This window comes from Oncorhynchus gorbuscha, linkage group LG26 (assembly GCF_021184085.1).
Source record: "Oncorhynchus gorbuscha isolate QuinsamMale2020 ecotype Even-year linkage group LG26, OgorEven_v1.0, whole genome shotgun sequence".
NCBI classification, from domain to species: domain Eukaryota; kingdom Metazoa; phylum Chordata; class Actinopteri; order Salmoniformes; family Salmonidae; genus Oncorhynchus; species Oncorhynchus gorbuscha.
This window is the reverse complement of record NC_060198.1, coordinates 26,255,039-26,280,946: the sequence shown is the minus strand read 5'-3', so window position 1 is coordinate 26,280,946 and position 25,908 is coordinate 26,255,039. Positions and strand designations below refer to the sequence as shown.

At 48.4% G+C, this 25,908-nt stretch overlaps 1 protein-coding gene across 9 annotated transcripts in view; it reads left to right on the top strand.

The window, feature by feature from the left end:
- Window positions 1-25,908, top strand: part of LOC124015294 (rho GTPase-activating protein 23-like) — a 92,310-nt gene that overhangs the window by 25,764 nt on the left and 40,638 nt on the right. For 3 of the 9 annotated variants that reach the window (XM_046330441.1, XM_046330440.1, XM_046330438.1), the window contains exon 1: window positions 21,809-23,199. The exons of 2 other annotated variants lie outside the window; for them this stretch is intronic. In XM_046330441.1, coding sequence (XP_046186397.1) covers window positions 22,927-23,199 — 273 coding nt within the window. In that variant the 5' untranslated portion in view covers window positions 21,809-22,926. Of the gene's footprint in view, window positions 1-21,042; window positions 21,126-21,804; window positions 23,200-25,908 lie in introns of those variants that run through there. 4 more of the 9 variants (XM_046330439.1, XM_046330442.1, XM_046330444.1 and 1 more) reach the window with 3 other exon arrangements.

Genomic DNA, 25,908 nt, shown 5'->3' with positions numbered 1-25,908 from the left:
CAACTTTCACGTCTCTGTCGTCGTCCAGGACGCCTCAATCTGCAACGCTTTGGATGTTTTACCCCACTGATCAAACCTCTCTGCACAGTATGGACCTAGTACACACTGGTAGACACTGCTGGAGCATTATGGACACTGACCTCACTGGTCACACACACACACACACACACACACACACACACACACACACACACACACACACACACACACACACACACACACACACACACACACACACACACACACACACACACACACACACACACACACACACACACACACACACACACACACACACTATTTACTCTACTTTTGACTTTTACACATCATTTACTCTACTTTTACTTCTGAAATGTCTTCTCAACTGCCATTTTGCTACTTGAGTTTTCCTGTAGAACTTGTGCATGGCTATCAGGCTATGAAAACATATAGACTGAGAGTAGGAGTCATCATTGAGTAGGTTGATGTTTGTCATGAATCTTTACCTGGAGGCAGAACTGAGCGATTTCCCCTTAAGATGGGTGCCTCAAATTTGGCTTTATTGCAAAAATTCATTAAAACATAATTTCGCTTTTTGGTCTTAATTTAGTGTTCGGAATTATGGTTAGCAATGTGGTTAAAGCTAAGGTTAGGGTTAGGTTTAATATCAGATTTTCTGACATTGCGGCTATTCCAGCTAGTGACCACTCTGAAAAAAGCTAACCTGCTATCATTGACCTTGTTTACCATGGCAATGAGGGGTGTGGCCCCTTTAATGCAGCTTTGCAGCGCAGGGCAAACTAACATACTGTACTCCCCCTGCTAATGGTTGTGTAGAGATTCTCTTCACTCACTCACTCACTCACTCACTCACTCACTCACTCACTCACTCACTCACTCACTCACTCACTCACTCACTCACTCACACACACACAGTCACACTCTCACACACACTTCCCGTAAAGGAGCACTTTCAAGGGAACCGTCTGGGAGAAATGGGGGGTCCTGTTTTCTTAGCTGTCCTTAATGATTGCCTGCCTAAAATAGTGATGGTTCCACAGTGGACTATCCTACCCCGGTGCTGGGTGGAGGGCCAGATAAGTTGGGCAGCAAGGCACAGATCCTCTGTCTCTATATTATGTTGGCATCTGATGGTCAGGAGTGCAGTGGTTTAGTGGAAAAACAAAAAGCTCTCTCTCAGTAACGGAGCAGGGCTAATTTGATTTAGCCTCCTGACAGTCTGGCCTTTCAGTGTGTCTGTGTGTGTGTGTGTTTCAAGTGTGTTGTTCTTGTACAAGAAAACATGTGAGTGTGTCTCTCTGTCTCTGTGATTGTTGTTGTGGAGGGCTCTCAAATAAGTCATTGGGGACCGGTTACATCTTGTGCTGCGATGCAGCCTTGACTCTGTCTGTCTGACTAGATAACTGTCTATCTGTTTGTGGGATCAGCCTGAAGCCAGGGGGCGGGGCCCACACAGGGTTCAGAGGTTAGGGGCCCCTCATCACACACTTGCCCCCCAATAAAGAGAGGGTAAGGAGGCAGGAGGAGACCCCTGTCACTGGGTCCAGCAGAGGCCAGGGGGTTAAGTAAGGGAGGCCTTTGAGTAACCCCCCCCCCCCAGTCAGATTATGTATACAGATGTTTTGTGTGTGTGTCGATATGCATATTCACATCCATGATCTATGAATCAAACTTTTTCAAGATTCTGTTTGGTGGTGCAAATGTAATAACAGAATACCGTTTGTGAGGGAGATGAGAGAGAGGCGGGTGTGTATTTGTTGTTTTAATATTGTGCATATCTGTTTGTGTGTGCGTGTCCCTGTGTGTGCGAGCGCGTGTGTGTGGCTGCAGTGAGCCGAGTGGTGCTCTGTCTCCATGCTCCTGTCAGATGTGGGAGCACATTGCCCACTCAGCCTTTAGTGAACAGCAGGGTATTGTCAGGAATGTGTGGAACACAGAGAGAGGGAGAGAAGGAGGCAGAGGGAGGGGGAGGGAGAGTGCTAGGGGAGAGGGAGACTTGGTGAGTCAGAGAGAAAGAGGGGGTCCTTCTGTAGCTCAGTTGGTAGAGCATGGAGCTTGTAACGCCAGGGTAGTGGGTTCGATTCCCGGGATCACCCATACGTAGAATGTATGCACACATGACTGTAAGTCGCTTTGGATAAAAGCGTCTGCTAAATGGCATATATAAAGAGAACGAGAGAATGACAGCTTAGTGACAGACAGGTAGCCACAGACACGTTCATCTCAACAGTTTGAGAAGGAAAGTAGATGGGAACTGCAGCCCCTCTTGTTACCCGGTAACATGGCATGTACCTTACCACCTCTTCCCCTGCAGCACCTACTGGTAACAAAACACACATGTGGCTCAAAGTGTGTTGGGCTCAGTTGGTAGAGCATGGCGCTTGCAACACCAGCATTGTGGGTTCGATTCCCGGGGACAACCATACATTAAACTCTTAAGTTTCTGCTAAATGGCATATATTCAAGAGGGTTTGTTCTTTCTGGGTGTCGTGACCCGGAGGTCCTGTTAGTCCCACATTTGCAGTGACCAGAAACAGCCCTCCCGGTATGTCCCATAACTGGCAGGTAGAAGACCTTCCAGTAGTCATTGTGTACCACACAGATCAGGGAGGATCCTCCTGGTTTGTGAACGGCAGAACATCAAAATGCTGTTGGAAGCGGATGAAGTGTGCGCAGTGGACAGTGAATTACTCTCTGTCTGTGCGACGGATTTCCTGGCGGCTGGTGGACCCACTGACCCCAATCAGCGTTTCATCCATTGGTCAGGCTCTAACACTCACACAACACTGCCGCAGGACGTCATTATGTATACCGCATGTGTGTAAACATAGAACATGCTCATACACTTTCTCTCTTTGCCTGTCTCTCAATCTCTCTCTCGTCATGTGTTCTGTAATGGTTGTTGCCCCTGCAGTTAGCCCAGTGAGCTTGTTCTGACAGGCCGGTTGACAGTGTGGAGCAGGGGGCTGGGATAGGCAGGCAGGCTGATGAGGAGATAAGGAGGCTGGGCAGAGATAGTGTACTGAGCTGGGCTGGTTGCCTGAGGGTAGGGAGGATAGGAGAGCCTTCCAGGCAGGCCGGCAGGCGCCCCAGCAGAGCAGACACACAGGCAGGCAGGCGCCCCAGCAGAGCAGACACACAGGCCCCGGGCACACCGCAACTACTCAATGTACTTCTCTCACTCTCTCACTCACTGTTTTGTCTCGTTCTTTGCCTGTGATTGGACCTACAGAGCCACACTCAAACCGTCAACTTTGATTGCCTCTGTACTGCCTTATTTGGTCAGCTCTAAATGCCCACATTTTTCAACTTGGTGTCCTTGTTTGTGTCGTCCCGAAAAGTCTCTTCTAAAGGACTCAGTTGTCACAGTCTAAACGGCCTTTTAGGTGGATGTTGTCGACGGTATTCCATCTTTCTGTTCTGTGCTCAGTGTTGAGATGCTTCCGTTTTGGAGCTGTACAGTATTCTGTCTGTCAGACTCAGGGTTATGCATCGGTCTCTCTCTCTCTCTCTCTCTCTCTCTTGTGCTCTGTTAGAACTGTGCGTTACACACACACACACACACACACACACACACACACACACACACACACACACACACACACACACACACACACACACACACACACACACACACACACACACACACACACACACACACACACACACACACACAAACCTAACCACAAGGAAATGAGAAAGGAGAAACGGCGTGTTGATGTTTATTACTCTCCATTATCACAGCATCTCTATCCCTTTCGCCTGAGAGCGAGACAGAGAGAAGCCGTATGTGTGGATGTGACTGGTGTGTCAACAGCTATGTTTCTATGGTCTCTGTGCTCCTATAATGGGCTTCAATTATTACATTTGAGATGGGGTCAGAGCGAAGGTTACTGTGAGTGAGTGAGTGAATGAGTGAGTCACGCCCTGACCTTATAGATCCTTTTAATTCTCTATTTTGGTTAGGTCAGGGTGTGACTAGGGTGGGCAATCTAGGTTATCTATTTCTTTGTTTGGCCTGGTATGGTTCCCAATCAGAGACAGCTGTCTATCGTTGTCTCTGTTTGGGGATCATACTTATGTAGCTTTTTTCCAACCTTAGTTTGTGGGATCTTGATTTTGGCCAGTTACTGTGTAGAACCTGCATCTAATAAAGAAAGATGTACGCTTACCACGCTGCACCTTGGTCTCCTCATTCCAATTTGGTGAGTGAGTGATTCCAAATTGAGACACCAATTTGAGCAGAGCAGAAATAGGCCAATACCTGCTAATGATTCAAATCCAGAAAAGAGACGTTAAATTTTACAACCACTAAAAGAAAGGGATTCCCAAACCTTCCATAACAAGCCATCATCTACAGAGAGATGAACCTGGATAAGAGTTCCTTAAGCAAGCTGGTCCTGGGGCTCTGTTCACAAACAGACCCCACAGAGCCCCAGGAAAGCAACACAATTAGACCCAATCATGAGAAAATAAAAATATACAGTTGAAGTGAGAAGTTTACATACACTTAGGTTGGAGTCTTTAAAACTCGTTTTTCAACCACTCCACAAATGTATTATAAACAAACTATATGTTTGGCAAGTCGGTTAGGACATTTACATTGTGCATGACACAAGTCCTTTTTCCAACAATTGTTTACAGACAGATTATTTCACTGTATCACAATTCCAGTGGGTCAGAAGTTTACATACACTAAGTTGACTGTGCCTTTAAACAACCTGGAAAATTACAGAAAATGATTTCATGGTTTTAGCTTCTGAAGCTTCTGATAGCATAAATTACATCATTTGAGTCAATTGGAGATGTACCTGTGGATGTATTTCAAGGACTACCTTCAAACTCAGTGCCTCTTTGCTTGACATCATGGGAAAATCAAAAGAAATCAGCCAAGACCTCAGTAAAAATAAATTGTAGACCTCCACAAGTATGGTTCCTCCTTGGGAGCAATTACCAAACGCCTGAAGGTGCCACGTTCATCTGTACAAACAATAGAACGCAAGTATAAAGACCATGAGACCACACCGCCGTCATACCGCTCAGGAAGAAGACGCGTTCGGTCTCCTAGAGATGAACGTACTTTGGTGCGAAAGTGCATATCAATCCCAGAACAACAGCAAAGGACCTTGTGAAGATACTGGAGGAAACAGGTACAAAAGTATCTATATCCACAGTAAACAAGTCCTATATCGACGTAATCTGACAGGCCGCTCAGCAAGGAAGAAGCCACTGCTCCAAAACCGCCATATAAAAGTCAGACTACGGTTTTCAACTGCACATTGGGACAAAGATCGTACTTTTTGGTGAATTATCCTCTGGTCTGATGAAACAAATATAGATTTTTTTTTTTTTTTTTTTTTTGGCCATTATGTTTGGAGGAAAAAGGGGGGAGGCTTGCAAGCCGAAGAACACCATCCCAACCGTGAAGCATGGGGGTGGCAGCATCATGTTGTGGGGGTGCTTTGCTGCAGGAGGGACTGGTGCACTTCACAAAATAGATGGCATCATGAGGATGGAAAATGATGTGGATATATTGAAGCAACATCTCAAGACATCAGTCAGGAAGTTAAAGCTTGGTCGCAAATGGGTCTTCCAAATGGACAATGACCCCAAACATACTTCCAAAGTTATGGCAAAATGGCTTAACTTCTTGCGTCGAGCCATTCCGGATCCGGGATCGTGACTACAGTCTCAAGCCAATTACCATAACGCAACGTTAACTATTCATGGAAATCACAAATGAAATGAAATCAATATGCAAGCTCTCAAGCTTAGCCATTTGTTAACAACACTGTCATCTCAGATTTTCAAAATATGCTTCTCAACCATAGCAAAACAAGCATTTGTGTAACAGTATTGATAGCTAGCGTAGCATTTAGCATAGCATTTAGCGTTAACATTCAGCAGGCAACATTTTCACAAAAACCAGAAAAGCATTTAAATAAAATAATTTACCTTTGAAGAACTTCGGATGTTTTCAATGAGGAGACTCTCAGTTAAATAGCAAATGTTCAGTTTTTCCTGAAAGATTATTTGTTTAGGACAAATCGCTCCGTTTTCTGCGTCATGTTTAGCTACGAAAAAAACCTGTATCCAGGATTGTGTAAATCTATCCGCAAGCTCATTAGCATAACACAACATTAACTATTCATGAAAATCGAAATGAAATTAAATCAATATGCTAGCTCTCAAGCTTAGCCTTTTGTTAACAACACTGTCATCTCAGATTTTCAAAAATATGCTTCTCAACCATAGCAAAACAAGCATTTGGCTACCAAAAAACCCCGAAAATTCAGTCATCAAAACGCCAAACTTTTCCCCAAATTAACTCCATAATATCGACTGAAACATGGTAAACGTTGTTTAGAATCAATCCTCAAGGTGTTTTTCACATATCTCTTCCATGATATATCGTTCGTGGAAGTCTCCTCTCTCCCCCTCTCTCCCCTGAATCACATGGATGAATGCGTGCAGCTTGGAGATTACGCACCAATTTCGACAAAGGACACCGGGCGGACACCGGGCGGACACCTGGTAAATGTAGTCTCTTATGGCCAATCTTCCAATGATATGCCTACAAATACGTCACAATGCTGCAGACACCTTGGCCAAACGGCAGAAAGGGTAGGTTCGTTCAGGGCGCATTCACAGCCATATAAGGAGACAATGGAAAACAGAGCCTCAAAAATCCTGCTCATTTCCTGTTTGAAGTTTCATCTTGGTTTCGGCTGTAGCATCAGTTCTGTGGCACTCACAGATAATATCTTTGCAGTTTTGGAAATGTCAGAGTGTTTTCTTTTCAAAGCTGTCAATTATATGCATAGTCGAGCATCTTTTTGTAACAAAATATTGCGCTTAAAACGGGCACGTTTTTTTATCCAATAATGAAATAGCTCCCCCATAGCTTCGACAGGTTAAGGACAACAAAGTCAAGGTATTGGAGTGGCCATCACAAAGCTCTGACCTCAATCCCATAGAAAATGTGTGGGCAGAACTGAAAAAGCGTGTGCGAGCACGGAGGCCTACAAAGTTGACTCAGTTACATCAACTTTGTCAGGAGAAATGGGCCAATATGCACCCAAATTATTGTGGGAAGCTTGTGGAAGGCTACCCAAAACATTTGACCCAAGTTTAAACAATTTAAAGGCAATGCTTCCAAATACTAATTGAGTGTATGTAAACTGCTGACCCATTGGGAATGTGATGAAAGAAATAAAAGCTGAAATAAATCATTCTCTCTACCATTCTCTCTGACATTTCACATTCTTAAAATAAAGTCGTGATCCTAACTGACAGTGAATTTTTACTAGGATTAAATGTCAGGAATTGTGAAAAACTGAGATTGAATGTATTTGGTTAAGGTGTATGTAAACTTCCGACTTCAACTGTGATTACTTGACACATTGGAAAGAATTTTAAAAAACAGAGCAAACTAGAATGCTATTTGACCCTAAACAGAGAGTACACAGTGGCAGAATACCTGACCACTGTGGCTGACCCAATATTAAGGAAAGCTTTGACTATGTACAGACTCAGTAAGCATAGCCTCACTATTGATAAAGGCTGCCGAAGGCAGACCTGGCTCTCAAGAGAAGACAGGCTATGTGCACACTGCCCACAAAATAAGGTGGAAACTGAGATGCACTTCCTAACCTCCTGCCAAATGTATGACCATATTAGAGACACATATTTCCCTCAGAATACACAGATCCACAGGCCACACATTTTGATAAACTCCCTTATCTAATGGGTGAAATACCACAGTGTGCCATCACAGCAGTAAGATTTGTGATCTGTTGCCACAAGAAAAGGGCAACCAGTGAACAAACACCATTGTAAATACAACCCATATTGTATATATTTGAACTATTTGCACATCGTTACAAAACTGTATATAGCCATAATATAACATTTGAAATTACTTTTATTATTTTGGTGTGTTATGTTAACTGTTCATTTTGTTTAGTTTATTTCACTTTTTGTTATCTATTTCACTTGCTTTGGCAATGTAAACATATGTTTCCCGTGCCAATAAAGGCCTTTGAATTGAATTGAGAGAGAGCCTTGTATGTGACCTTTGTCTGCTGTGTAGAACATGGAGACCTTCACAGTCTGGAGGGGCAGACTGCTGGAGGGACCCGTCTCGCCGAGTCTATGCCAGCCTCCATCTTCTACCCACAGCTCTCCTCTGGCATGCAGGAAAGGCCACTAACACACAGTGACAGAGGCTAAAGACACAGAAAGGCCATCAGGCCTGGCATATGTAGCTCATCAAATTACACATGGGGATACAAGGCAGAGCCTGTGGCGTGTAGAACCGGCAGGGGTGGTGTGTACTGGTCTAGAACACACGCACACACGCACACACACACGCGCGCACACGCACACACGCACGCACACGCACACACACACACACACACACACACACACACACACACACACACACACACACACACACACACACACACACACACACACACACACACACACACACACACACACACACACACACACACACACACACACACACCTCCCCGGTTGGCTGGCTGGGCTGCACAGCGTTCATTCTAACCGCAGGAAGGAGCGTGCAGTTCAACTGAAGATGAGACGATAGGGAGGACAAGGAGGGCTTATCCTGACGTTTTCAAAACATGCCCAGGGAGAAGGACCTATCTGGGTGTCATCTCTGTGCCAGTGGAGGATAGGTCACATCTGGACCAGACGTTGGCTCAGGGGGGCGGTGCCCCGAAATCTCTGTGTTATCTCTGCATCGTCTTATCACAGTGTACAGTGTGGGTAGTGGGAGCCGCAGCAGCTCAAGTCCAGACGGGCACAGCGTAGCACGACCACGTTCTTCTCTGTCCTGGCTGACCTTTCTCCGTTTTCTTCTCCCTTGGTCTGCTGTGGGGTCTCTTGTGAACGACAATGAAGCTCCAGCTCTGGGTTTTGGCGGATATGTTGACGGGTCACTTAATTAGAGACTGAGAGAACAGAATGTTGAATGGGGAAAAGCCCTGTGAAGAGAAAGGGCAGCGGGGTTGTTTGAGTTTAGTGGTGTGTTCTGTTCGTTGGCTGGGTGCTGCTGTAGCTGTCCCACACTCCCTGGGAGGTTGTCCTCCACTCCAGCAGAGAGAGAGAGCTCACTGACTCTTAAGGGCTGATAGAGAGAACGTGTGGACTGGAGCAGTGATGGAACACAAAGAACAGGGGGAGATGGGAGGATTGGGTCTGGTAGAAACAGACAGGGAGAGATGGGAGGATTGGGTCTGGTAGAAACAGACAGGGAGAGATGGGAGGATTGGGTCTGTTAGAAACAGACAGGGAGAGATGGGAGGATTGGGTCTGTTAGAAACAGACAGGGAGAGATGGGAGGATTGGGTCTGTTAGAAACAGACAGGGAGAGATGGGAGGATTGGGTCTGGTAGGAACAGACAGGGAGAGATGGGAGGATTGGGTCTGTTAGAAACAGACAGGGAGAGATGGGAGGATTGGGTAGAAACAGACAGTGGGAGGATTGGGTCTGGTAGGAACAGACAGGGAGAGATGGGGGAGGATTGGGTAGGAGAAACAGACAGGGAGAGATGGGAGGATTGGGTCTGGTAGAAACAGACAGGGAGAGATGGGAGGATTTGGGTATGGTAGAAACAGACAGGGAGAGATGGGAGGATTGGGTCTGGTAGGAACAGACAGGGAGAGATGGGAGGATTGGGTCTGAAACAGACAGAGAGATGGGAGGAAAGAAACAGACAGGGAGAGATGGGAGGATTGGGTATGGTAGAAACAGACAGGGATGGGAGATGGGAGGAAACAGACAGGGGTCTGGGAGGATTGGGTCTGTGGTAGGAACAGACAGGGAGAGATGGGAGGATTGGGTCTGTTAGAAACAGACAGGGAGAGATGGGAGGATTGGGTATGGTAGAAACAGACAGGGAGAGATGGGAGGATTGGGTCTGGGAGGATAGAAACAGACAGGGAGAGATGGGAGAGAGATGGGAGGATTGGGTCTGTTAGAAACAGACAGGGAGGGAGATGGGAGGATTGGGTCTGGAAACAGACTAGAAACAGACAGGGAGAGATGGGAGGATTGGGTCTGGTAGAAACAGACAGGGAGAGATGGGAGGATTGGGTCTGGTAGGAACAGACAGGGAGAGATGGGAGGATTGGGTCTGTTAGAAACAGACAGGGAGAGATGGGAGGATTGGGTATGGTAGAAACAGACAGGGAGAGATGGGAGGATTGGGTCTGGTAGGAACAGACAGGGAGAGATGGGAGGATTGGGTCTGGTAGGAACAGACAGGGAGAGATGGGAGGATTGGGTATGGTAGAAACAGACAGGGAGAGATGGGAGGATTGGGTCTGGTAGAAACAGACAGGGAGAGATGGGAGGATTGGGTCTGGTAGAAACAGACAGGGAGAGATGGGAGGATTGGGTCTGGTAGAAACTGACAGAGAGATGGGAGGATTGGGTCTGGTAGAAACAGACAGAGAGATGGGAGGATTGGGTATGGTAGAAACAGACAGAGAGATGGGAGGATTGGGTCTGGTAGAAACAGACAGGGAGAGATGGGAGGATTGGGTCTGGTAGAAACAGACAGGGAAAGATGGGAGGATTGGGTCTGGTAGAAACAGACAGGGAGAGATGGGAGGATTGGGTATGGTAGAAACAGCCAGGGAGAGATGGGAGGATTGGGTACGGTAGAAACAGACAGGGAGAGATGGGAGGATTGGGTACGGTAGAAACAGACAGGGAAAGATGGGAGGATTGGGTATGTTAGAAACAGACAGGGAGAGATGGGAGGATTAGGTATGGTAGAAACAGACAGTGAGATGGGAGGATTGGGTATGGTAGAAACAGACAGGGAGAGATGGGAGGATTGGGTATGGTAGAAATAGACAGGGAGAGATGGGAGAAAGAGATGGGACAGGGTAGACAGGGAGAGATGGGAGGATTGGGTATGGTAGAAACAGACAGATGGGAGGAGGGTATTGATGGGAGGACAGGGAGAGATGGGAGGATTGGGTATGGTAGAAATAGACAGGGAGAGATGGGAGGATTGGGTACGGTAGAAACAGACAGGGAGAGATGGGAGGATCGGGTATGTTAGAAACAGACTGAGAGAGATGGGAGGATTGGGTATGTCAGAAACAGACTGAGAGAGATGGGAGGATTGGGTATGTTAGAAACAGACTGAGAGAGATGGGAGGATTGGGTATGTCAGAAACAGACTGAGAGAGATGGGAGGATTGGGTATGGTAGAAACAGACAGGGAGAGATGGGAGGATTGGGTATGGTAGAAACAGACTGAGAGAGATGGGAGGATTGGGTATGGTAGAAACAGACTGAGAGAGATGGGAGGATTGGGTATGGTAGAAACAGACTGAGAGAGATGGGAGGATTGGGTATGTTAGAAACAGACAGGGAGAGCGTGAGAGAAAGCAGAGAGGTAAGAAATGTAAACAGGCCTTTCCCCACCTGTGTGTGTGTGTGTGTGTGTGTGTGTGTGTGTGTGTGTGTGTGTGTGTGTGTGTGTGTGTGTGTGTGTGTGTGTGTGTGTGTGTGTGTGTGTGTGTGTGTGTGTGTGTGTGTGTGTGTGTGTGTGTGTGTGTGTGAGAGAGAGTGTGTTGGATATATGTCTTCCTGTGTATGCAGTAAGGTTAAGGAACTCTCCTCTCATCTGCTCCATCTTCCTCCTCCAGTCTTTGGTGCATGGTAGGAATGTAAAAGCCATCTGACGTTCGAATGGAAACTCCAGTGGTGTATGGTGTGATTGACAGACCATGTAGCTTGACTGTATTAACATTCCGACCCCGCCTGGCTCAGAGTATTATACACTCCATCCACCGGTGCGAGTCCTCCTCCATCTTGGCTCAATGCTGGCTCCACCACGCCCATGCTATTGGCCCACTGCCCAGTGTGGCTCCGTGATGAGCCTAGCAGGTCCAGTTTCAGTCTCTGCCCATACCGCGGAGGGAAACAGAAACGTCATCCCAAGCCCAAAGTTATAATTTTCATCTGTTAATTACATAGAGGCTCAGATGGGCTAAATATACCAGCAACTGGGGCCTGGATTTGGGGGGGGGCAGGATCCCAACCCTCTTTCCAGACACAGAGGGGGGTGGAGGGGGCACAGAGGCCTGCTGGAGCCGTGTGGTTTCAGGAGCTCCACTCTACTTCTGAAAACATGCTGGGAAAAAAGAGTGAGCGAGAGAAAGAAAGAAAAAAGGAGAGGTGGGGGCTGTCATCGCAGCGGGGGCCAATCGTGACGCTCTCTCTGATTGCTCCCAGTGGTTGTGGTTGTTGCGGGGGGGGGGGTAGCTCTTTGCCAGATGTTGTCATTCCTCTGTTTAGGTTACATGGCACATGGAATACACACAGGGAGACGGATGTTAATGCTGAAACATAATCACGGCAAGACGAAGTTCTGTACCTGACAAGACCCAGCCGCTGCCTCTCACAGCAACCTTCAAACAGACACCACTAGATGTAGACTGTAGTGGTGCAAGGGTTCTGGAAGAGAATGACCTGTAGACTGATTGACGGCTGTCATGGTGACTGGCGATAGTGAACGCTAAGGTGGGAGAGTGGTAGAGTTGGTAGAGGTAACGTTATTGATGGTGGTTGGGGCTGAGAATCGCCATATTGCCTGTCACTGTTGCTATGGCGACTCTCGAGATTGATGGCCTCCAGAGGTGTAGTAGCAAGAAGTGATGTTGATGGTCGTCAGGCGAGATGGTCACCATGGTGATGGGCAGGGGTATGCAACATTGGCGATGGCGACAGTGAGAAGAGTAGCTGCTGCACTCATGTGGAAAAACAAGAGCACGAGAGAAACCGAAAGAAAAAAATACATGCTCAGAACATGGGTCTATTTTTAGAGCAGAATAATTTCACAGTTGAGTAAAAACAGGTCAATTTGGACACGTCTCGTGCCTTTCCGGTTACCCCTTCATCTCTTGGATGTGATTGTCTTTGTGAACGTGACCAAACTCTCCTCATCAACGAGCAGCTTCAAATGAGGAACCAGCCACTCCTTAAGTAGGCTAAAGTGTATCACTCTCTCTCCACTTAGTGTGTGGTAGTTGTTGGGGAGAGAGAGGGAGAAGAGGAAGAGTGAGACAGGAAAGCCCAGGAGGGCTGTAAGGGGAGAATTAAATTCTCGTATCATCTGTCTGTCTGTCTGTCTGTCTGTCTGTCTGTCTGTCTGTCTGTCTGTCTGTCTGTCTGTCTGTCTGTCTGTCTGTCTGTCTGTCTGTCTGTCTGTCTGTCTGTCTGTCTGTCTGTCTGTCTGTCTGTCTGTCTGTCTGTCTGTCTGTCTGTCTGTCTGTCTGTCTGTCTGTCTGTCTGTCTGTCTGTCTGTCTGTCTGTCTGTCTGTCTGTCTGTCTGTCTGTCTGTCTGTCTGTCTGTCTGTCTGTCTGTCTGTCTGACTGTCTGTCTGTTTGTCTGTCTTGTGTCAACTAAAATGACCGTAACCAGATAGAAAGCATGCATAAAATAGATGAACTATATATCTTTTTAAATAATATCATCTTTGAGAACTAACAATCAAATCAAATCTAGAGAGTCAGGGAGAATCGATTGGTTTTGTTATGATGTTTGAGCAGAGGAACACATTTACATTTACATTTAAGTCATTTAGCAGACGCTCTTATCCAGAGCGACTTACAAATTGGTGCATTCACCTTATGACATCCAGTAGAACAGTCACTTTACAATAGTGCATCTAAATCTTAAAGGGAGGGGGGTGAGAAGGATTACTTATCCTATCCTAGGTATTCCTTAAAGAGGTGGGGTTTCAGGTGTCTCCGGAAGGTGGTGATTGACTCCGCTGTCCTGGCGTCGTGAGGGAGTTTGTTCCACCATTGGGGGGCCAGAGCAGCGAACACAGCATTAGCCATGGTAAAATGCATGGTAAACTGTGCCATTGTCTCTCAGCTCCATGCCAAACTGTGTGGAATTGCTTGAAATGAGCTTAAAAACTGCAAAATGTTCTCATCTCAATTGAATTTATTTTAGAATTGCTTTACAACTGCAACATTTTCTTAACACTGCCAAGATACCTCTTTAGCTAATATGCTAGTTTAGAGTTTACACGTCCTTTATAAAACTGTCTACCAAATCTATTCATTTTTAAAATGTTGATTACTTCTACTTGCCAATAGCATTCTTCTGATGATAAGAAAATGCGTAATACATTTTTTTTCTAAAATATAATGGGGGTCTCTGGGTCGCTGGTATGGGGGGGGGGTGGCATGCTTCCTCCAAGCTCTTCTAGCCCCTACCCCTCATGCAGGCCTCTTCCAGTACAGTCGGTGGAGGAATTCTGACCACACTGAAGGTTATACTTAACAAACCCAGCCACAGGCTAACTCCATATTTAGGGATATTAATGCCCTGTGTGTGTGTGTGTGTGTGTGTGTGTGTGTGTGTGTGTGTGTGTGTGTGTGTGTGTGTGTGTGTGTGTGTGTGTGTGTGTGTGTGTGTGTGTGTGTGTGTGTGTGTGTGTGTGTGTGTGTGTGTGTGTGTGTGTGTGTGTGTGTGTGTGTGTGTGTGTGTGTGATCATATCTGTCTCATTCTGCTCTCCATCTTTTTCTCCATCTTTTTGTTTCTGCTTTACATCTCTCTCTCTGCCTTCATGTTTATCCCTCATGGTACGCTTTCTCCCAGTTTGAACCCTTTCCAGCATCTGTCTCTTTCTTTCTCACTCCCCTCATTCTTTCAAAAGAATAGAAACATTTCAAATGTTATTATGGCTATGTACAGTGTTGTAACAATGTGCAAGTAGGGGAAATAAATCAACATAAATATGGGTTGTATTTATAATCTCTATCTCATTTCTCTTCCTCTCTCGGTCTCGGGCCTGCTAGGTTTCAGGCTGGCTGGCTGACTCATGTATCCCATGTCCCCCTGGGGCATTAGTGGGCTGATGAATGTTCACTGAAATATATATTGGACACACCCACCTCCTTGTATCCCACCAATATCCACATTCAGCCAATCAGCTCTCTCTGAGCTCCCCACTCAGCCAATCATCCTCCGCTATGAGTCTCACCCCAGTAGTGCAATGGTCCCTGTAATCGCTGTATATGTGTCAATGCGTGCATGTGGTGGAGTGTGTTGGAATATGTGTCATTGTTTTTATGAGTAGGGGGAATCCGGGTCGGATGGGTGTGTCTGTGAGAGTATGGATCAGTCCGGGGTTTGCCCACGTTAGAACTCACATGGTCTCACATGGTTAGGCAGAACAGCATGAGGTCACACACACACACACACACACACACACACACACACACACACACACACACACACACACACACACACACACACACACACACACACACACACACACACACACACACACACACACACACACACACACACACACACACACGTAGAATGCATCCATAATGTGTTGTCTGCGTTCCTCTGGGGGGAGGTCGAGGGCCAGGTGGGTCTGATTTGTTTGTTTCCAGTCTGCTGGAGAGATGGGGCGTGTTGTGTCAGTCAGACAGTCATGCAGTCAGACAGGGCCAGGCGTGGAGGGACCACCCTGCTCCTCTCAGCTGTGTAGAGACGGGGGGTAAGGGTAAGGGGGGAAGAGGTAAGACGACCCCGCTATTGTTTCACCCAACTCCTCCTGCCACTGGCCCTCCTACGACTCTTTCCTCCTCACAACAGGTGTGGCCTCACCCCTGATCTCCTGTCAGAGTGCCTTGCCCCAGCCCAAGCCATAACCATTAGAAGGGGGACCAAAAACTGACTGTAGACCAGGGCTTACATCCTGTACATTACCTCACACCTTCAGACTAACACCATCTTTTCCAAGCACATCCAACCCCTGCACTGAAACCCCTATAATGACACAGCCATCCTACTACAGTAGCACTAAATGTGTGTGGGTTTCCACTTTGTTCTCACAGACCCGTGTCCCCGTCCGGTCCGTACACATCTGCCATTGAGCTGCGTGGTATGTCTGCCCTCTAGTGGTCAGAGATCTGTAACTGCGCCCTGCGGACTCTCAGCCTTTGGCCTCTGTGTGTCGTGGATTTGCAGGAGATTAGAGTTAAAATTAACCTGCTTAAAAAGAGACCGGCCCTTTTCTATCCATCCACTGCTTTTCATAGGATCCACTGCTGGGAGTAGTGGTCGTCTGTCTAGGCTGTTCTGCTATCTAATGTTTTCTGGGCTGATGGGCAGAGTCAGCCAGCCTCCCTCGTTCTGTCCTGCTTACTATATGTGTCTCTAGCTACGCACAAGGAGTTATAGTGACAGTGGAAGGTTGTGTAGAGTGAGTGTGTGTGTGTGTGTAGTGTGTGTGTGAGAGATGTGGTCGATGGCCATTCCCTGGGAAAGCCACATCCTGTGGAGATTACTCCGATTTCTGTCTGTGTGTGTTTGGTGGATTCCTCTGGGCTGGCCATGACTCTGACCTGGAAACATAAACTTAGAGGGAAAACTCACCACACACGCACACAGTGCCCATACACACTATACTGTACATCCTCATGGCCACCTTGTCCTCAGTGACCCTAGTTTCCTCTTGTTGTCATTGTCTGTGTTTACTGCAAACATCCCCTGTTATGTCTGTGTAGTCACTTGTTTGATCTCTCACGCCGATCTCTCACTGACACAGAACGTCTCACTCTCTCTCTAAAACACACACACACACACACACACACACACACACACACACACACACACACACACACACACACACACACACACACACACACACACACACACACACACACACACACACACACACACACACACACACACACACACACACACACAGTTGATGTCTCTCTGTATCTCTCCAGTGGTGGAAAAAGTACCCAATTGTCATACTTGAGTAAAAGAAAGTTACTCAAGTAAAAGTGAAAGTCACCCAGTAAAATACTACTAAAAGTGTTTGGTTTGACTCATACTTAAGTACCAAAAGTACATTTTTTGCTAAAATATACTTAAGTATCAAAAGTAAAAGTATAAATCATTACAAATTCCTTATATTCAGCAAAGCGGACGGCACCATGTTCTTGTTTTTTAAATGTGCGGATAGCCAGTGGCACACAATTTGTGTTTAGTGAGTCAACCAGGACATAGGCAGTAGGGATGACCACGTGTTCTTGTTACGTCCGTCGGCGGAATGAGACCAAAGTGCAGCGTGGAAAGTGTTCATCCAAATAGATAAATTAAAAAACTCTCTAAGGTCAGGGTGTGACAGTAACGCCCCCCCCCCTTTCCCCCAAAGGTGCGGACTCCGGCTGCAAAACCTGACTCTATAAGGGAGGGTCTGGGTGGGCATCTAGCCTCTGTGGCTCCTCCGGTTTGGCGCATAGACCCCGCTCCGCTTGCTGTCGCCGGAAGCTCTGGACTGGGGACTGTCGCCGGAAGCTCTGGACTGGGGACTGTCGCCGGAAGCTCTGGACTGGGGACTGTCGCCGGAAACTTTGGACTGGGGACTGTCGCCGGAAGCTCTGGACTGGGGACTGTCGCCGGAAGCTCTGGACTGGGGACTGTCGCCGGAGGCTCTGGACTGGGGACTGTCGCCGGAAGCTCTGGACTGGGGACTGTCGCCGGAAGCTCTGGACTGGGAACTGTCGCAGGAAACTCTGGACTGGGGACTGTCACCGGAAGCTCTGGACTGGGGACTGTCGCCGGAAGCTCTGGACTGGGAACTGTCGCAGGAAACTCTGGACTGGGGACTGTCGCCGGAAGCTCTGGACTGGGGACTGTCGCCGGAAGCTCTGGACTGGGGACTGTCGCCGGAAGCTCTGGACTGGGGACTGTCGCCGGAAGCTCTGGACTGGGGACTGTCTCCTGAAGCTCTGGACTGGGGACTGTCGCCGGATGCTCTGGACTGGGGACTGTCGCCGGCAGCTCTGGACTGGGGACTGTCACTGGAAGCTCTGGACTGTGGAGGCGCACTGTAGGGCCGGTGAGTGGGACCGGTACAGGTGGCACCGGGCTGATGACACGCACCTCAGGGCGAGTGCGGGGAGGAGGCACAGGACGTACTGGACTGTGGAGGCGCACTGGAGGTCTGGAGCGTAGAGCTGACACAACCCGTCCTGGCTGGACGCTCATTTTAGTCCGGCAACTGGAGACCAGATGCGTGAACCAGGTGCACATGACACCAGACTGGTGTCACGCTCCTCAGCACGCCCGCTCTGCAGCGCTCTAAACTCCAGCACCTCTCTCCTCCCATGTCCATGATGTCCTCCAATCACTTTCCTCCCAGGCCCAGGATCCCTGCTCCTCCTGGCCACGCTGCTCGGTCCTTTGGTGATGGGATGTTCTGTTACGTCCGTCGTCGGAAGGAGACCAAAGCGCAGCGTGGAAAGTGTTCATCGTACTTTATTAGAATGAACACCAAAAACAACAAAGGGAAAAAAACAAATGTAAATTTGTGCAGCTACTGTGCAAAAACAACATCCCACAAACTAGGGTGGGAAACAGGCTGCCTAAGTGTGATTCCCAATCAGAGATAACGATAGACAGCTGCCTCTGATTGGGAACCATAGCCAGCCAACAAAGAAATAGAAAACTAGAATGCCCACCCAAATCACACCCTGACCTAACCAAATAGAGAAATAAAAAGGCGTGACAGTTCTCTTGATAAGTGTGTGAATTTCACAATTTCCCTGTCCTGCTAAGCATTCAAAATGTAACTTTTACTTTGGGTTGTCAGGGAAAATGTATGGAGTAAAAAGTACAATATTTTCTTTAGGAATGTACGGAAGTAAAAGTTGTCAAAAATAGAAATACTCCCCAAAACGACTTAAGTAGTACTTTAAAGTAGTTTTACTTAAGTACTTTACACCACTGCATCTCTCTGATATAGATCCTGCCTGATGTCTTGCTCAGCTAGCTGTGTGTATGAGGGTTATTATGGCTGGTGGTTCTCAATCAGTCAGTGAAGAATGGGAATGGACTGTGTCTCCATCAGGCTGTGTTAGTTAATCTGCTGGCCGATGGTGTCGGCGTCACTATGAAGGGGATTATCTACCAACTAATCTGTCTGTGAGCAGAGGTGTAGATCAACCGCCTCGACCCGCTCTCTCTCTCTCTCTCTCTCTCTCTCTCTCTCTCTCTCTCTCTCTCTCTCTCTCTCTCTCTCTCTCTCTCTCTCTCTCTCACTCTCACTCTCACTCTCTCTCTCTCTCTCTCTCGCTCTCACTCTCACTCTCTCTCTCTCTCTCTCCCACTCTCCCTCTCACTCTCCTCTCCCTCTCCCTCTCTCCTCTCCCTCTCCCTCTCCCTCTCCCTCTCCCTCTCCCTCTCCCTCTCCCTCTCTCCCTCTCCCTCTCCCTCTCCCTCTCCCTCTCCCTCTCCCTCTCTCTCTCTCTCTCTTTCTCTTTCTCTCTCTCTCTCTCTCTCTCTCGCTCTCGCTCTCGCTCTCGCTCTCGCTCTCGCTCTCGCTCTCTCTCTCTCTGGTGTGCATGGCAGGGAGGGGCCGGGGCGGCGGTATGTTTTGGTGGGGGTAAGAGGCGAGCAGTATGGCGTCTCTCCAGAGATTAGCGGCGTGTGCCGTTTGAATCTCACACTCTTTGATCTCAGGGCTTCAGGGGCTTTAGGGGCGGATGAGAGGTTATGGTGACGTTGAGCCACAGACAGACAGGTGTTCACATTCTCCCGGGATGAGGATTGTTTAGGATGTAATGTTCAGGACCTAGTGGTGTTTAGGCCTCATCCAACCACAACGTAGCAGGCTCCCGAGTGGCGCAGCGATCTAAAGCACTGTATCTCAGTGCAAGAGCCGTCACTACAGTTCCCGGTCCGAATTCAGGCTGTATCACATCCGGCCGTGACTGGGAGTCTCATAGGGCGGTGCACATTTGGCCCAACGTCGTCCGGGTTTGGCCGGGGTAGGCCGTCTTTGTAACTAAGAATTTGTTCTTAAAACTGACTTGCCTAGTTTAAAAAAGGTTAAATATATATATATATATTTTTTTTTAAACCTGTGCGCGTGTATGGACATGTCTCTGCCAATCAGCAGCCAGCATGGGTCACTGGAGGCAACGGTGGTTTTGTGACAGCACACGGTGTGTGACTCCTTTGTCCTCCATGTGAACTGAAACTCAACACCTTTTCTCTCCGCTCTTTTGTTGCTTACTTCTCCTCCTCCTGATTTTGTAAATATGGCCGTAGGTCACTAGAGGGGGAGAGACCGGGATCTTTCCCCAATTGTGCATGTCTGTTATTGGCAAAACTCCACGGCAAAACTCAATGTGAGTCTTCCTCAACGCTGCGCTTGTGATAAGCAGATCGTTTTCATTGATTGAACCAGGAAGGCTCATCGTCGGGTGGTGCCAGTTTATGATGTCATACACACAGTGTCCCCTATCAAGGCCCGTCCCCTTCTGAAGCTTCCATCTGTGGTCTTTTTCTGAATGGGACGTCCCCCCTGAGTGATCTGGTCCCGGTGTCTCTCCATCCGGTCCTGGGCGGGTTCGGCTTGGCGGTCTGTTAGAACCCAAACCTCCGGTCTGACCACAGGCTGAACACAACCCCTCACAGTCACAGCCCATGGTCACAGCCCACGGTCACAGCACAGCCCACAGCCAATAGGACTTAAGTCTTTATGAGAGCGTAATTACACCCCAGCAAGTGTATTTATACACGTGTGTGACTCAACGGGCCATGTGTATGTCTGTGTGTGGAAGGAGCGTTCCCTTTTGTGTAGTGTGTTTGTGTATAGTACAGTTTGTACGTCTGCACATTTGTATTGGGTATAGCTGGTGGGTGTTTATCACAGGGGGTTGGTGGCACCTTAATTGGGGAGGACGGGTGGTAATGGCTGGAGCGCGAAATAGGTGGAATGGTATCAAATACATCAAACACATGGTATTTCAACATACACTAGGTGAGCCTGCAAAGTGTATTTTCTGTGTGTGCCTGGAGGGCACGGTGTGCGTGTGTGTACTATGTGTGTGTTCAGATGTTGTGGTCGTGTTGGTGCTTGCCCTGCTTGTATGGCAGCAGGTGAAACCAGTCTAACCTCATCAGTAACAGGTCTGTGGAGTGCGTTTCTAGAGAGAGGATCATGAAGCCTTAGCTCTGTCAGACTCACCATGGTCACCTGCCTGACACTTTCACACACACTCAGGACCCCTGGATGTTTGGTGAGAACTCTGCTGTGTGTGTGTGTGTGTGTGTGTGTGTGTGTGTGTGTGTGTGTGTGTGTGTGTGTGTGTGTGTGTGTGTGTGTGTGTGTGTGTGTGTGTGTGTGTGTGTGTGTGTGTGTGTGTCACTGTTTGTTTTAGTGTTTGTATGTGTGAATTCATGACTTAGCGTGAGGGGGGGGGGGGGGGTCAGTGTCAAATGAATGTTCAACTGCAGCTGTTTTATTCTGGTCTGCCTGGCTGGCGACGGGGCTGCTGGAGTGAAGCGGCAGCCTGTTGCGCTCTCTCTCTCTCTCTCTCTCTCTCTCTCTCTCTCTCTCTCTCTCTCTCTCTCTCTCTCTCTCTCTCTCTCTCTCTCTCTCTCTCTCTCTCTCTCTCTCTCTCTCTCTCTCTCTCTCTCTCTCTCTCTTCTGCTCTCTGCAGTTGTTCCACTGCGTCTGCTCAACTTTATCCTATGTCCTGTCGATTTTGCTGGAGAGGGCGAGAACAGGAGAGAAAAGGAGAGAGAAACTGTGTGGGTGGGTACAGTGGTGGAGCATGTGTTTTCTTTGTGTTTGAAATCAGCCTTTTGGGGGGGGGGGGGGGGGGTTAGTTTAGTGCCGGGATCATAGCGGTGTCACTGTGCCTGTGTCTCTTTCACACATACACCAAGCGCCACTCAACTCCCTCTACAATCACAGGGCAGGACAGAGCCACAGGGACCTGCTGTTGAATTTAGGCCTACCACATCATCAGCCTACAGTTGAAAACTCCATCCGGACTTCAAGAGTGGAGCACGGTGTCGAGGGCCCGGCCCTCAGTGTTCACATTGTACATGTTGGATGTTGTGTGTGTTTTTGGCTCTCTGTCAGAAAAGTGGATTTTGAGTGACAGATTGGAATGGATCCCACTGAGCGGAGGGCAGAAAGGAGGGAACAGAGGAGTGAGAGCGCGAACGAGGGACAGAGACGGAACGAAGGACGAATTGGTAGAAGTGAAGTCGGACAACGAGCTGGAGGCTGACAAAAGGAGGAAAGAGAGAGAGAGAGAGTCAGGAAGAGAGAGACAAAGAGAGAGAGGGAGGGAGGAGAGACAGAGGAGCCAGCCCTCTAGCTGTGACAGTTTGTGTGTTAGGGGGGTTGACAGACACAGTGGCTTTGTGTCCTGCTGAACACCGCTGGACAGGACACTGCTGTGCTGAGAGAGCAGAGGCACTGTCAGTTAGTCTGTCAGTCGCTTTGTCAGTCAGTCAGTCAGTCAGTCAGTCAGTCAGTCAGTCAGTCAGTCAGACCGTCTGTCTGTCTGTCTGTCTGTCTGTCTGTAGGGAAACCAGACCTCTCTGCTACCACACACTCCGGCGTACATCTGCTTTCCAGGACTTCTTTGATATCTTCTCAGGGCACAGGACGCCCCACCACGGCCCCTGCCAGCGTGTGTGTGAGTGTGTGTGCCTTGGAAAGCTCCTTTACGTCCTTGGAGGTCAGGAGTTTGAGACTGGGATATGGGACTAAAAGCAGGTATCTTTGGAGACGTGCCAGCATCGGGATGAGAGGAACACAGAGGAGAACAGGGGACTAGACTGAACTGGTTGGAACTATTGGTTGATTTTTTTCTTCAGGGATGATCTTGGCCCATCTGAAGAGCTACTCAGCCCTCTTGATTTCTGCTTTTACTGCTTGTTTTATCTCCATGGATTGGTGCTGACAGTAGGACTTGGCCAAAGAGGATGCATGTGTTACTCTGACACCTGCGTCGTGTACTTGTAAAATAGCGTGTTTGTGCGATAGTGTCAAGACTTTGCCCCCTCGTGTGTGTGTGGCCCATGTTGGCATCAGGTCGGCCCGTGTCGGGTAATCTCTGCGCCCCAATGCCCGCGGCTATGCCCCCCTACCCTACTCTTCCAGCTGAGTCAGAGTGGTGCTTCCAGAATCCCGTAGGGGTGGACTGTAGTGCCGCCGAGCCTCGCTGCATCTGGTTGGCAGTGCTGCGTGGTGCCCCCTTGCCCTCACCTTCGCCCCCCACCATGAGGCCAGTCCTGGTCGGCAATGGGCACGGCTGCACCAGCAGGGCCCTGCAACGTTCTCACCAGCCCAGGGTAAGGACTGTGCCCAGTGCCCACCACACCTGTGGGCAGGGAGTCTGTAAAGGTGGAGGTTTGTGGGTCTACCTCAGAATCTCAGTCCATAGCGTTATGTGGAACTGGTGTTTTGCTAATTGCGCAGTGTGTATGCTTGCTTGTGTGTTTGTGTGTCAGCGAGAAAGATGCTTCTCCTAATGTGTTTTCTCCATGTCTGTCAAAGGAGGTTTGGTGGCACCATAATTGGGGAAGACGGGCTCGTGGCAACGGCTGGAACGGAATGAGTGGTTTCCATGTGTTGGATGCCATTCCGTTTGCTCCGTTCCAGACGTTATTAAGAGCTGTCCTCCTCACAGCAGTCTCCACTGGTGTCTGGCAGTGTGGTGCTGAATGTGAGCGGCAATAATGCGGTAATCATTAAGCATCAGCTATAGTTGTGTTGTCCTCTTCCCCCTGGAGGAGCGGTACTAATTAGTGAGTTAAGGCAGGCAAAGGAGCTTGTTATGTGGCAGTTAAAGGGGGGAGAGGCAATGCGCCCTCCAGGCCTGCAGAATTCAGGGCATCTCTCATCCATGTGCACTCGTGTGTGTGTGTGTGTGTGTGTGTGTGTGTGTGTGTGTGTGTGTGTGTGTGTGTGTGTGTGTGTGTGTGTGTGTGTGTGTGTGTGTGTGTGTGTGTGTGTGTGTGTGTGTGTGTGTGTGTTGAAGCGCAGTGTGTGTTTGCTCTCTCTCTCTCTGTCTCTCTCTCAGACACACAGTTGAGAGATGGCGGCTTGGGGAATGTGGGCAGGCAGGGGAAAGAGCGGCCAGGCTATAGTATATGGACACAGCTGGCGTAAACACACTGTCTGTGTACAGTAATGGCCTCTCGCAATACTGTGGACAGCATCAGTCCTGGAATCTCAGCCATCTCCCTCTGTAATTGTGTTGACCAGGATAGTATAACAGCAGTAATGTGCACTGCATCAGTCCTGGAATCTCAATCTTGTGTTGACCAGGATAGTAACACCAGTGCAACAGTATGTGGCTAAAGGCCAGTTAAATGCCACAGCGATGATGTCATTCTAATGTTGCTCTAATGGCCAGGTTGGTGAGGCCTTAAAGCACATGACTCTCAGTATCTCTCTCTGACGGGACGAGACACATTTAGATACAGCCAGTAGCCTGTGAGACTTTACTGTTGCCTGTATGCCCACTGGGTGTGGGCCTTTAAGGAGCGTTTGGGTTATTATGGTTAGGATCTGTGGATGCATGCTGAACAAAAATACAAAACGCAGCACGCAACAATTTCAACGATTTCACTGAGCTACAGTTCACTTGGCAGCCAGGCCCCGCCACAAAATGGCTTTATTACAGACATGGGACTAACACTTTACATGATGCGTTTTATGTTTTTTTCCAGTGTAGACTGAAAGCTCAGGTTAGGCAAACAATAAGAAGATACTTACACAGATAGTTAAGTCGTGCTGTCCTCGGCCTCTCCAGTCCTACCTATTTCCCCCTGGGGTGTAGGTTAGAGACCGTTTTTGGGAGGATGGGGGGGGGGGTTACTGGAGATTCATATTCAGCGGAGTTGCTCAAGGAGAAAACCCTGTTTAACTGACAACTGACTTGATCTGACAGAGGGCTCGGACAGGTTCTTGAGCAAACAAACACACACAACACGCACACAGACGGAGGAATTCAGGCGGTTGTGTAAAAGACAGAGACGTTATTCTTGAAGCTGTGCGTCAGGTATGCTGAATGACCGTTTATCCTCTATTGTGAAATACTGTTTGTACAGCGGCCGGCCTTTCGTCTGTACCGACAACACAGTCAGACGTTGGCTGTCATGCTAGTTTGAACTAGGATGCATTCCGGCTTGGAAAGGAGCTGGAGGAGAGACAACGATACAGGTGGTAGGGCCTTTGATGTACAGTAGATGATGTGGTCGCGTCCCTGGGGTTTTTCCTGACGACCTGATTTGACTAGGAAGAACTATTGACCCTTAAAGTAGCAGTACTTAATCACTTCAGTTTGTGTCCCTTTCCCTTCTCCCGTCCCCCATACACCCATCCGTCCAGCTCTCAGCCCAGTGCTACGGAGCGGACAGTGGATCTCTGGATTAAAAGCGTGTCAGCGTTTGTAACCTCTCTGTAAAGCTCCACTTTTGAAATGGGATGCATCTCTCAGCTGTTTGAAAGACCATTGTTCCCCCAGCGGCACTAGCGCCGGGCGCCAGTGTGTGTTTGTGCATTCCTATCCTTCACCATCAATTTCAATCACTCTGAACTAATTATATAGCTTAATAATCACTTCATAACTGTGTCATCTTTAGGCTGGTGATGTCGTGGTTCATACGAACATGGCTCACATTAACACCATCATCCCAGAAACCATAGACCCACTCCAGTTTGCATACCACACCAACAGATCCATACATGATGCAATCTCTATTGCACTCCACACTGCCCTTTCCCACCTGGACAACACAAACACCTATGTGAGAATGCTGTTCATTGACTACAGCTCAGCGTTCAACACCATAGTGCCCTCAGAGCTCATCAATAAGCTAAGGACCCTGGGACTAAACACCTCCCTCTGCAACTGAATCCTGGACTTCCTGATGGGCCGCCCCCCAGGTGGTAAGGGTATGTAACAACATATCCGCCACGTTGATTCTCAACACGGAGGCCCCTCAGGGGTGCGTGCCCAGTCCCCTCTTGTACACCTGGTTCACTCATGACTG